The sequence below is a fragment of the Heloderma suspectum genome, chromosome 9 (genome assembly GCF_057233095.1).
Source record: "Heloderma suspectum isolate Gila_16-S chromosome 9, 16-S_ref, whole genome shotgun sequence".
NCBI classification, from domain to species: domain Eukaryota; kingdom Metazoa; phylum Chordata; class Lepidosauria; order Squamata; family Helodermatidae; genus Heloderma; species Heloderma suspectum.
Window position 1 is genome coordinate 30552008 of NC_139466.1, and position 13307 is coordinate 30565314.

At 45.9% G+C, this 13307-nt stretch overlaps 1 protein-coding gene and 1 pseudogene across 1 annotated transcript in view; one reads left to right on the forward strand and one right to left on the reverse strand.

Annotated features, from left to right (window-relative positions):
* The window catches only part of LOC146338558 (sodium/hydrogen exchanger 2-like), a 57818-nt gene that overhangs the window by 3429 nt on the left and 41082 nt on the right, over nt 1–13307 (reverse strand). Inside the window, exons 12-14 of the mRNA XM_084813278.1 lie at nt 11962–12126; nt 10975–11086; nt 8754–8888 (exon numbers count right to left, since the gene is read on the reverse strand). Coding sequence (XP_084669404.1) covers nt 8754–8888; nt 10975–11086; nt 11962–12126 — 412 coding nt within the window. The remainder of the gene's footprint in view (nt 1–8753; nt 8889–10974; nt 11087–11961; nt 12127–13307) is intronic.
* Nucleotides 10596–10722, forward strand: LOC146338559 (U1 spliceosomal RNA; annotated as a pseudogene).

The following is a 13307-nucleotide window of genomic DNA, read 5'->3' on the forward strand; positions in this document are numbered from 1 at the left end:
CAGAAGGATGAACTAGACAGACCCTTGGTTGGATCCAGCATGGCTCTTCTTATGTTCTCTTATATCCCCTGACCATCCAGCCTCCCCAAGCCCCATGTACCATCCTTTCCATCCCACTTGCCAGGCAGGAGTAGAATCAGAGCCCCAGCTTTGGCAGTCCCAAGCCTAGTGAGCCTCAGGGTAAAGAAAGGAAGACAGAGAAGTCTCTCCCTCACTTTTTCTGGGGTTCTACATAGCAGCATTCCAGCTAGGCAGAAGTAGCCGCCTAGAAAAGGTAGTTTTCCCAAGGGATTATTGCCATCACAGTTGTCCTGCTATGGCTAGATTGGGGCTCAGCCTCATGGTGAATTAGGAGCAAATCCATTTAGCAAAGTCAGCAAGCAAAAGGTCAAAGCACAGTTTTGTCAGTCTAGCAAATGGGAAGTCCAAAAACAAGGTCTTATCAGGAGTTCAGAAATCAGCAGCATGAGAGATCAGTTCAAAGAATAGCAAAATCAAGGAAGGAAGCACAGTTTCAAGGTGCTGGAAACTGAGATAAAGGTGTTATTGCAGCAGCTAGCAAGTCCCAACTGAAGGCTTATGAGCTGAGGCTACCAGAGCCCCACTCAAGACTCAGCTGCAGTACATCAAAGCAGTGGAGGCTGGCAGCTCTGATTTTGGTAGGGCTGCAAATCCATTCTGGGTTTTAATGAGAACCAGCCAGAACTCTAAAAGAGCTATCCAAGGTGCAGAACCCATTTTGGGAACAAGCTTCACAGCCCTACTGAAATCGGAGCCAGCATCAAAGTCTTCTGGAAGAAGTCCTTCTCATGATGAGAAGTTCTTTATTCTCAAGTAGCCTGGTTCCTACCATTCTTGAGGTGCACACTTTTATTTATTTATTTATTGCATTTATATCCCGCCTTTTTTCCTCTTGCAAGGAACTCAAGGCGGCTTACATTATCCTCCTCCTCTCCATTTTATCCTCACAACAACAACCCTGTGAGGTAGGTTGGGCTGAGAGTGTGTGACTGGCCCAAAGTCACCCAGTGAGCTTCCATGGCCAAGTGGGGACTAGAACCCAGATTTCCCAGCTCCCAGTCCAACACTCTTGCCACTACACCACACTGGTGTAGTGTGGCCACCACACTACACCACACTTTGCCTCCGTGTGGTGGCCTGTGCCTCTACCTTGTGGTGCTGGCTCATTCTAGGGCTGGGCAGATACTCAACCTCCTCCTCTGACCCCACAGGTGAGGTACGGTCCTTGGCAGTCCTGTCTGGGGGTTCCTCAGGGTCCACCACTGTTGAAGGGCCTGGTGTAGCTTCCCCACCAATGCCAGAGGTACCTGAGCCTCACTAGGATGAGAGGGTCCTACAAGGTATTTAGGCTCTGTAATGTCAGGGTCTTGATCCAAAGAGTCATCCTGGCCTGGGCCTGGGTCAGGCGGGTCAGCAGTACCCCTGGTGGAAACTATATATCCCAGGGGGCACTTTGGCTTGGCCTGGACTCCTGTCAAAGATGGGAGGGGGAAGAAAACTCTTTTTTCCCCTTTCTTCCTTCTCTCTCCAGCTTACTGCCACCGTTATTCCTGCCAGACGCATTGGATGGGAAGAGAAGGTTGGGGATTCAAGGGCGTGCAAATTCAGGAAATCTTAATTCCTGGGTTTTGGTGAAGTAGCTTGTTAAGAATGACGGCCTGTTTTCTACCATAACATTATGTCAGGCTGCCACATCAGATGTAACCACCTGAGATTGTGTGTTATCTATAGGCTCCTGGCCCCTTTGCTCAAGGACGGGCAATAAAAGAGGGCTGAGGTCAAGGCATGGTGTCTCCCTTCATCCTGGTGGTCCTGGACCTGCAGACGGCTGGTTGCTATCCAGGGAGTTCCATACTTAGGTATGCAAGGATAGATTTATTATTTTGCTTGGCTGTGCATTCATGAAGCTCTCTGTTTATAGTTAAGTGACTTGGCTTTGTACCTTCTTGTGTAACTTGTTACTTCCATTCTTCTCTTTACCTCTATCCCTTTATTTTGATCTTAATAAACTTTTATCCAACCTTTAGTTGGTGTGATCTCTCTGCATAACGTCAGTGCTAATTTCAGTGCCTCCTGGCTTAAGAGGGTGGCTACTGTGCATTTTGGGGGACTGAAAAGCCAGGTTTGGCCAGTCCTGTTTTTGGGAAGGGGACCTGGGATTGGGTCCTGAGGGGTCCTCCTTCACAGGGAAGTTGGCCAGCCCTGGTGGGATCCTTCCTTCACATCACTCAACTTATTTCAAAGCCAACCCAATACAAGCTGTGGGGGTGGGCGGAACTGCACAGAACTGAAGATACCACCAAACAGTTGATGGTTGGGGACAAGGTGGTTGGGCAAAAGGACGGGAGCATGGGCATTTGAAGAACCCTGGAGGGCCAGAGTGGAATCCAATGCAAGCCAGAGTTGACTTGTAGATGTGAGATTCAACACCCCTGCTCTGGAGTAACAAATGTCCAAATCTTGAATATTTTCCAGGTGTGAGATTTTTTTTTAAATTGAAATTGGCTTTTGATGGCCAGGGATCAGCATAAAGAAGGAGTGTTACAATCTTGGGATTAACTGGGAATACTGTGGTTAAAATATTAATGCTGCCCCCAGGCCCTGGAACGGGGCCAAATATTAATCCAATGAATAGAATAAAGAATAAATATATTCAAGGCTGTCCATTGCTGGAAATGAGGGCACTCATGGACATTTGACCAAAGATATCTTTGGATAGGATTCCTGCTTCCAGAAGAGGGCTGAACCTGATTGCCTTTGAAATGTCTTCCAACTATAATCTTCTGCAATTTTCTGAAGATTGCTGTTAAGTTGATAGTAGAAACAGCCATCTGTATTTCTCCCATCCACCATGTTTCCATTTGTTTTCAGTTTTGATAAGATAACAAAGAGGCTTCTAAAAATACACAAAATCTACACACCACAGCTCGGGGAAGGGAGTAATGTTTCAAGATTTTTTTAAAAAAAATAATTCAGTGGATGTAAAAAGTCCAGTCTCCCTTGGACTCCATTGCCCAACCTAATCTGGAAAACAGCTTGTCTGCCAACCTTGCAAAATGGAACAGAAACTTGGCCAGTCTGTGCAGAGGTGTTCCTTGGCTCTGGACCAAATAGCCTGCAGAGGCCTTGCTAGGTAGAGAGACTCATGCTAATCAGTGCGCTGTCCTTTTGCTAAAGCACTAATCTTCATTCCTCAAGAACTTCTGTTAGCACATTGAACGACTGAATATGTCTGCTATGTTTCTAAAGCAGAGAGTCGGACTCTGATGGACATGCAATGTGGCAACTAGACCCTGAGAGCCTAGGCTGCCAAATAACTCTGGATACCACCCAATTCCATTTTCTATTTTCTATTTTGCTTTTGTTTCTTTTCTCTTGTAACAAGGGACCCCATGCTCTTTGTCCATTGTTTTTCCGTGCCTTTGCAACTGTAATAACAATAGAGTTCGCAGTTGTACAGAAGTTGAATGACTCTTGAGAAGGTCATCCAAAAGAGGTCCCTAAAGAACTCTTATGGAGATAGAATAGCTGGGGGTGGAAAGACCCAAGGTTCCACACAGAGACAAAACCCTTCCAAATCAGATTTTGATCCAAATCAGATTTTGGATTTTACTCTCCAGGTAGTAACATTGTTTGTCCTCTCTCTTGTGGGCAAGATAAAAAGGTCATCAAGAGGGTTGGGGGGTCACACTTTTTATTCTGACAAAATCAATTAGATCCCCAGTGGAAAATAAAATAAGCAAACTTGAAATTTATGGTAAACAGTGTTTCATTCATTATATTGCTGTGTTTGGGATGTCCTCCACCATTTGGATGCATTGAGTCTAATCTGTGATAGTGAATTGCCTGCAAATAAACTATTTGTGAACTTAAAACACACACAGTACATCACAATTATCAAGGAATAATATTCACAGAATAGATTCACAGCCCCTCCCCCCCATTTCAGTGGGGCTGTGAATCCATTCTGGGTTTTAGCCAGAAACAGCCAGAATTCTAAGGGAGCTATCCAAGGTGCTGAACCCTATTCCCAACATGGATTCTGCGTCTTAGATAGCTCTTTTAGAGTTCTGGCTGGTTCTGATTAGAACCTTGATCTCAGTTTCCAGTACCTTGGAACCTTGCTTCCTTGATTTTAAAACACAATACTCCATCACAGTTATCTAGTAGAGGAATGATATTATCTCCTTAAACTTCAGGTCAAAATAGATGTGATGGAGAAGATCAGTGATAGGGTCTCCTGAACTTTTGTGTTTTAATTTTAAAATGGGGGGGAGGGCATTCTGATACATAGATTGAAGTGGTGGTGATGAACACTGGTGGGAGAGGGTGTTTAACCCTTTCCCTTTGCCATTTTACTGGCCCAAATCCTACACACACATGCGCACGCACGCACCAGCTGCTATTAAACATGCTAGTAAAGAATCCAGATACCTACAAGGTGTGTGAATTCCCCCGCTCCCCCAAGTTGGGCTAATAGCAGCTTTAGGAGAATGCATTAGAACAGGAAAAGAAACACAGGAAAAGGATTAATGCTTTCCTTTCCCAGTGCCACAGATCCAATCAAAACTGGGACATTCCCATCCCCTAGAATTGCTACTTAAAAGGCCCCAAACAAACAGGAGTTCAGATCCCATTTCAAGTTTGTTTTGGCCCTTTTGAACAAAGGAGCATGATCCAACCCAACATAAGCACCTTTAGGGGACTGGCCAATTCAAAGTGGTTCTGTTTCTTTGGAATTCAAAGGGTGATATGTCACTGCATTACGACAAAGCAAACTATGAAATCCCAGTACAGATAGAGAAGGAACTTCATTTCTGGACCAGACTATTAATCAAAAATCAAGCCATAAATAAATATGATTGATTGATTGATTGATTGATTGATTTACAGAACAGAACAGAAAAACCAGAATGAGCATGTGTCATACTTGGTCTAAATAAGTACTGACCTGCCTTACAGGGCAGTTATGGGCCATGTTCAGACAACACAATAACCCATGACAGCCAGTGTAGTGTAGTGGCTAGAGTGCTGGACTGGGAGCTGGGAGATTTGGGTTCTAGTCCCCACTCGGCCATGGAAGCTCACTGGGTGACTTTGGGCCAGTCACAGACTCTCAGCCCAACCTACCTCACAGGGTTGTTGTTGTGAGGATAAAATGGAGAGGAGGAGGATAAAGTACACCACCTTGGGTTCCTTAAAGAGGGGGAAAGGCTGGATATAAATGAATGAATGAATGAATGAATGTGGCTTAATAAGCTACTCACAGCCATTTGTTTTTTTAATAGTCCATGATGCTCCACCACAGGACCAGCCTAATAAGCTACTGTGAATAGCTTATTAAGCTACTGTGTGCAATTTGACTCTCATACACCCCGCCCCTGTCCTGCTACAGTCCTCCTGCCCAACCAGTGGTGCTGTTTCACCTCTGAAGTGCTGGAAGTTTGCAGGATGCAGACAAAACTTCATACACTGCTTCTCCCAGTCAGGAGACACCCAATCTGCCACCAAAACCCTGTGCAATCACTCAACAAGCAGCAAAAATCCCAAGTGCAGCAAAAAGGGGGGGTATGAAACCTTGGGGGTTTGCAGGATTGGGACCAAACTTCAGACACAGCATCTCCTGGTCAGGAGACACCCAATCCACCATGAAAACCCTGTGCAATTACCCCAGAGGGGCAAAAATCCCAAGTGCAGCAAAAAGGGGGGGTATGAAACCTTGGGGGTTTGCAGGATTGGGACCAAACTTCAGACACAGCATCTCCTGGTCAGGAGACACCCAATCCACCATGAAAACCCTGTGCAATTACCCCAGAGGGGCAAAAATCCCAAGTGCAGCAAAAAGGGGGGTGGTGACTATAAAACCTTGGAGATTTGCAGGATCAGTACCAAATTTCATACACAGCTGCAGCGCTCTTTTGCTATAGAGCTTTAGTGAAAGAGCACTATAGTGCTTTAGCAAATGATCACAAGAGGGCTACGGCTGTGTATGAAGCTGTGTCCTGATCCTGCAAACTTTCATACATGCCTGTGGCACTCTTTCTGTTGTTACAAGGGTTCACTTGTAACAACAATCCATGATTCAACAAAAAAAACATACTCTACCCCTACTCTGGGTTGTTGTTATGTGCAAACATGGCAACAGCTAACATCTTTGGAATAAGCCAGGATATTCAATCTTAGTTAGAAGTAGGTTTAATATTCTTGCTTGATCCGAAGCTGGTAATCATAGCTTCCTGGTTCAGATTAAACTGAAATGATGGTTAATAAGAGGCTTCCTGGTTTAACCATGCAAACAAAATGCTCATTGGCTTTATCAATTGAACTATGAAGTCTTATTGTTGACGTGTAGTTCTTAACTATTTATGATGTTAAAGTAATGAGATCTCCCCCACCCCACCCTTTCTCTCTCTTCTCTGTAGGCTGCCCAGTCCTTAGAAATGGGTGAAAAACAAATTGAACAACTAATAATAATGTGTAAGCAAATAATTTGTAAATACAAACAAAAATAAAATTTTGTGTTCCATTCCTCCTACTTTTTACCTATACATGTCCTTCTTTGGTTTATTAGTTCACAATTAACATTTATTTCCCTAAGTTTATCTTTCGTAAATATAGTTGTAATGACTCCATCTTGTGGTCAAAGGAAGAATACAATTCTAGATGAAACAGGCCCTAGAGAAGAATTATGAGGTGAGTTATTAGTGAATTAGCCACACTAATGTGTTCTCTTGGGCCTCCTTCTCACCAGGGGGATAAATCTATGCAAAAAGATTCCCTGCACTTAGAAATCCTGTCACGGAGAATGATTCTAACCTAGCCTTCACACTACCAAGCCAGTTTTCTATATGCAGGGACAATTTATCTATGATATTTATACCTAATAATATAGTTTTCTGGGTGACTCGCAAAGATGAAATGATAAGATGCCAACTTAAAGATATCCCCAAAACAATTGTAGCATTAAAAAAAAATCAACAGTGAAAGAACTAAAAATCAAATTCATAGTGTAACTAAAATTGTTGTTGTTGTTCAGTCGTTAAGTCGTGTCCAACTCTTCGTGACCCCATGGACCATAGCACGCCAGGCCTTCCTGTCCTCCGCTCTCTCCTGGAGCGTGCTCAAGTTCATATTCAGTAACTAAAATACACAATATCTAATCAGTGGGATAAAAATTCAGGCTTTTAAGATCACAGGTTTTAAAAGCCTAGGAGAATAAAAAGGTGGCACTGAAAAGACTAGTCAAATGGCATCAAGTGAGTCTCTCTGAGGAAGTAATTCCACAGCTACAGTGCCACCACTGAGAAGGCCTTCTCCCTAGTAGTTTCTTCACTTCATAGGGCCATACAGAGCAGGACCTTTGAAGAGGATCTTAAGGTTTGGGCAGGTATATATGGGAGATGGCAATCTTTCAGATAACCTGGTCGCAAGATGGATTTTGGAGGGGGGGTGTAATACAATTCAGTCATGTGAGTTCCACTTGCACTCTGAAGTGGTACAGTCTGGTGTACCTGGTGTACCACCTTGGTGAGAACTAGGTCCAAAATGTCACACTTTTCATTCCTAGTGGTCTCAAACAAAAATTATGTGGCTAATTCTTCATATAAAGATAATTCTTCTTATAAAGGGAAGGGGGGGCGGAAGCTCCATGTTAGCACATCTGCTTTGCATGCAAATGGTCCCAGGTCTGATCCCCAGCATTTCCACGCAGGGCTGGAAAAATCCCTGCCTGAAAACCTAGGGAGCTGCTGCCAGTCAGTGTCGACAATACTGGGCTAGAAGGACCAAGGGTGTGACGCAGTATAAGGCAGCTCCCTATGTTCCTATACAGCTTGGGACCAGGCTACCTGAAAGACCGCCTTCTCACATCTGATCGTGCCTAGTCTGTAAGGTCTTCTGGAGAGGCCCTTCTTTCAAGACCCCTATCTTCATGTTTGGTGGTGACCTAAGAGAGGGCCTTTTTTGTGGCCGCTCCCAGGCTGAGGAACTCTCTCCAAAGGGAGGCTAGGTTCACTCCCTCTCTACTGTAGGGATGTCAGAGAAATCCGTGGCAGATTCAAAGGAGGCCGGATTCTTTGGAATCCGGCCTCAGGAATCCACAGCAGATCGGGACCACAAACCTCTGCTCCAGGAGGACTGGAGGTGGAACGGGACTCGGCTGCTTCTTCCAGCCAGAGCCGTTCGCCTCCTCCCTGTCCCTGCCGATTGCCATGTCTTTAAAAAAAAAAAATTGCCATCGGGAGGATGTGCCCATAGACTTATATGCAAATAGAGTCATGAATCTTGTGTCTAAGTCTATTTGTCCATAGGCTTATACGCATGATTCACGGCTCTATTTTGTGTATAAGTCTATGGGCACATGCGATCAGCAGGATGTCCCTACCTGCCCCCCACAGAGAGAGAGATTGAGAGAGAGAGAGAGAGAGAGAGAGAGTTTTAGCCCCCACATGTGCAGGTGAACATCTGCACAGGGCTGTTGATTTGCATGTGTCTATGCAGGTCATCCCAATGTATGACTCATGGGGGGGGGGGGGAATAGGCAATTGGCTCTGCCCGTACTTTGCTATACTTTATACTATATACTATATAGTATATACTATACTACTTTGCATCTGGCTTCACCACCCCCAGCCACTCAAGGTCCACCGATGGGAGTGAGATGCAAAATGGCACACCTTACCTATCTCGCTCTAATTTGAATAAGTCTCCATGCCCACTGCCTGCCTTCCTACCTCCTTGCTCAAGTGGCCAGAGTCACTTTGGTTCATGTGGATCTGCCAGCTCTTGTGTCTGAGGATCAAGATCTCCTTTGCTTGTTCCGCCGGTTCTGTTTCTCCAGGAAGAGTGTGCCTGTTGTATGCCGACACCTGGTCACGTGCAATGCATGGAAGGTAACATAGGTGGTGTTAACTATTTTTGTATTTTATTTTTTGCACCCAATGAGTTTGACCCATCCATCCATTGTGTATGTGCAAGTTGCATGCAGCCCCCGCATAGGGAATAATAGAATCATCCCTGCTTCATCCTTCACCTAAAATAAGCTGTGTAAAGAGGAGCAGGGACAGTACAGAAGGGCTCATTCATGCCTCCAGTCATTGCTGGAATCACAGCAGGAGGTCTATGTATCAGGCGTAGGTTCCCTACTTCCTGTGTCACCTCCTGCTGCTGGTTGGGAGGCCTTTGACAGGCCTTTGCAGCTGGAGTTTGCCACAGCAGCCCAGTAGGACCAGCTCCACATCTCAAGGGCCCTTGGTAGACAGCCCTCTAACTGGGACCTTCTATACTGGTGGGTCCCACTGGTAGCAGCAACTTCGGTTGCAGAGAACAGCAGCACCACTGTAATAAGTCCAAGGCACCTGGGTCTAGGGACGTACAGATTGTTAAATCCATTCCGACTGTGTTTTACGGATTGTCAAGAGTCTTTTGTTCCATCATCCGCTCATTGATGGAATTAGATTTTTTAAACCAGCATGTCATTCTACCTGCACTAATTCACATTAGTGCTAACGCGCGCTTGCGCAAATGAGCTAATCTGCATTAGTTACTGTGGATTAGTGCATTTGTGCAAGTGTGCATTACCACTTATGCACAGTTGTGTTAATGCACATTAGCACAGATCTCCCTCAAAAGTGAAAAACTGGTACACAAGTCCACGGAATCTACGTGACTCAGAAAAAGCCGGTCCATTGCAGAATCCACAGCTTGGAGTCATAGAAACTTGGACTCATCTGAATCAATTGCGGATTTCTCCAACATTCCTAGCTGGGTCTAAGCCACCATTTAAACATTTTCCACAATGCCCCGAAGTCTATTGTGGGAAACTGAAATGGTGGCCTGATCCCTGCCACCCAGCACAGGGATCCCAAGGCAGGCAGCAGGGCAGCAGTGGTCCCAGTTTGGGCAGCTGCCCCACAGTGCCACCTGTTGATGCCGGACCTGCAGCCCATGATCCTCCTGACCTGGGCAATCAAGTGATGCAGAAGGGGGCTGCTGCTACTGAGATATCCACATACTAGCTGACATCACTGGCTTCTGTCAGTCCAGGTAGCCAATTGATTTTTTACTTATGAAAAGGTTTATACCCTGTTCTGCTGGGGACATCACCTGGTCCTCCCTCTGAGCTGCCCAACTTCCGGCTTCCTACCAACATGTCTAGCTATTTTCAGCCCATCTGCCTACAGCCTGCCTGCTTCCAAGGGTACCTGTCCATCCTGGCTCTGAGCACTCAACACACATGCATGCCTTAGGCCCTACCAAGCAGCAGTCACATTGTCACTGTTCAGCCTTCCCTAGGAGCCAAATCCAGTTCCTGGATCCATTCCATGACCACCTCATATTCTGAATTACTACTGCAGCATATTTGAGAGCATCTGCGATTAGTAACATAGGACCAGACTGAAACTGTCTTTACATCTCTCAGTAGCACCTGATTAGCCCTCGAGCATTGCTTGACTACCACAAGTTATGCAGTCGGGTTTCCCACATTTGTGGAAATGGCAGAGGTCAGCACCCTGGGAGTGCAACGGATGAGCCTCACCCTAGGAAAACTACCTTCACGATCATGGTGTCTCCCCTTACTTACCTGGCAGGGGAGACACCGTGATCACGAAGGAGGTTTTCCCAGGTTCATCCATTGCATTCTGGGTGTGCTGACCCCTGCCATTTCCACAAATGTGGGAAACTTGACTGCATTTGTGTGACTTCCCAGGCCAAGAGTATCTCACTGTCAGCACAGAGTACCATCAGGCAGCTGCAGAACTCCAGCGTCTTGGGAACACTGACTCCTGACCTCCACTGCACCATGCAAGGTAGCTTGGGCTGAGCTGCCATTTTAATTTCCCACAATGCTCCCCAAAAATAGTGTCAGTCCAGGGCATTGCAGGAAATCAAAAAAGGAGGTTCCAGCCATTTTACTTTACAACACCGTCATTACCACCTGAATTAAAATCTCACCGTTCTCCTTGTTTTGTACAGGTTCCTTTCCAATATCTTCTGGATATCATCCACATCATCTAGGCTGAGACTGTCTGAGTCACTGACTGTAACCACTGCTTTGTCATTGTTGCTATGGAGGGGAAAAGATGGAGAAGATTCAGAAAATGATACAGGTACATTTATGAGGCAGAAGGACAACCAGGAATCAGGACACGCAGCTTCAAATGAAGATCAATGCTAGAAACAAACAATAGATATTAAGAAAGATGGCTGAGGGACGCATCATTTCCGTTTCTTTTGTCCCACTGTCACCACTGCATGGTTTGTAGGTTTCTGAATGAATCTATCCTGCTATCTATACAGGTTGTATTTCAATATTGCATAGGAATCTATACCAGAGGAGTGCAGGACCCCAGGCCTTGGGGTGAAATCCAGCCCTCCTGGGGTTCCAATCTGGCACTCTGGTGTTCCTGAGATGGCCACGCCCCCTTCCCTTCCCTTCCTTTCTCCCAACCAATATTTGTTCGGTAGTTTCCCAGCTTTTGTGTATTTTTCTCCCATTCTAAAAGGCTGAACACTGTTTAACCCCCTAAAGTTGGGTGCATGAGTGTAAGTACATGAAGGAATGAGGTATGTTTACTTGCTTCCTCTCTGGAGAGACCGCATGGCACATGTTGCTTGTTGCAGAGGCAGAGAGAAGGGGGAAGAAAGAAGAGGAAGAGGGAGGGAGCAGGAAAGAGGAACTGTTCAGACAACAAGGGTGATGAACAAGACAAACAGCTGTTGATGCAATACATTCTCTATCACCACCTAGTGTCTGGAAGCATGCGGAGTGCCGGAGTCTTCCTATTATCCAACAAATTGAGACCCCAGACAGGCTGGATTTGGTCCATGGGCCTGAGGTTCAACACCCCTGGAGTCAACAGTACTGAGCTAGGTGGTCTAGTGATCTGATTTAGTATAAGGCAGTTTAATTTGTTCAATGAAGGGGGAAAAGCAACTTACAGCAGTGACTGGTGGGTCGGCCCACAAATGAGCTGGCCCGCTTCAGCTAATTCAATGGCATGCTTCCTCTCCAGTTTCTCATAGAAGAGCACAATGCTTGACTTGGGTTGCACGTATTCCCGGAGCAAAAACTTCTGGAGGTATTTGCTGTTGAAATATTCCAATCTGTGAAAAAAATAAAATAAAAAAGAGAATTAAGTTTTAGTGCAGGGGTGAGTAATTCATGGCCCTCAAGATGTTGTTAGACTGCAAGTCCCTTCAGCCCTAGCCAGCATAACTAATGGTGAGGGCTGATGGGAGTTGCAGTCCAACATCTGGAAAGCCAGAAGTTGCCACTCCTGCTTTAGTGCTACTCATGCAAACAGAACAACTGCCTCTCCCAGCAGAGGCTGGTCGCTCCAATGTCAGTGGGGCAGTAAATCTACTCTGGGTTTCAGTCAGAACCAGTCAGAACTCTAAAGGAGCTTTGTACCTTGGATAGCTCCTTTAGAGTTCTGACTGGTTCTGACTAAAACCCAGAACAGATTCACCACCCCACTGACATCGGAGCCACCAGCCTCCACTGGTCTCTCCTACCATATTCTTACTTAACATGGGTTAAACTAGCATGAAAGGTCGCTGCAATGGTGAATGTTGAGTTTCTAAAATGCTCTGGATAGCCGTGACCTCTTTCTACACACACTGACGACATATACAATTCCAGAAGTGTTCCTGCATTAAGCTTTACAGGAAGGCTACCTTTGGGGGCCATGGGCACATTTGGCAGTTCCAGAAATGCAGAAACTGTCCCGAGCACCAACACAAAATGGCTGTCATGGGAGGCGTGGCAAAGGACAAGTAACCTGCCTGAAGGCCTGAGCACAAGGCAGAGGCGGGGTCTGAGCCCCAACATGTTACAAAACTCCTTTGAACCCACAGTTTTCAGCACCAGTAGAAACCTATTTCACAGCAATCCCAGCTACCGGTAAGAAAATGTGTTCATTAAAAAAAACCTGGGAGGGGTAGAGCGCCTTGGCAGGCACCAATGACAGTGTCCGGGTTGCTTACTCCTGCACTGAGGTGAAGGAGTAGTTCACCTGAGACTTTTTTCTGTCTAAACATGCATAGGCTTGCACCCATAGACTCATCTGATTCCTAAGATCATCAGAGGAGACCTTACTGGTTGTACCGCAACCTGCAGATTGCGATTCTAGTGGCAACCATGGCTCGGGACCACAGTGTCAGGGTGGACACTGAGCCCATAGAATCCCAGAGTAGTTCTGATTCTGAGGAAGAGCAGTCACTCCTGGGAGAGGAGCGCGCTCCTCTTTCCCAGGGCCCATAGCTGACGGAGATTCCTCCCACCA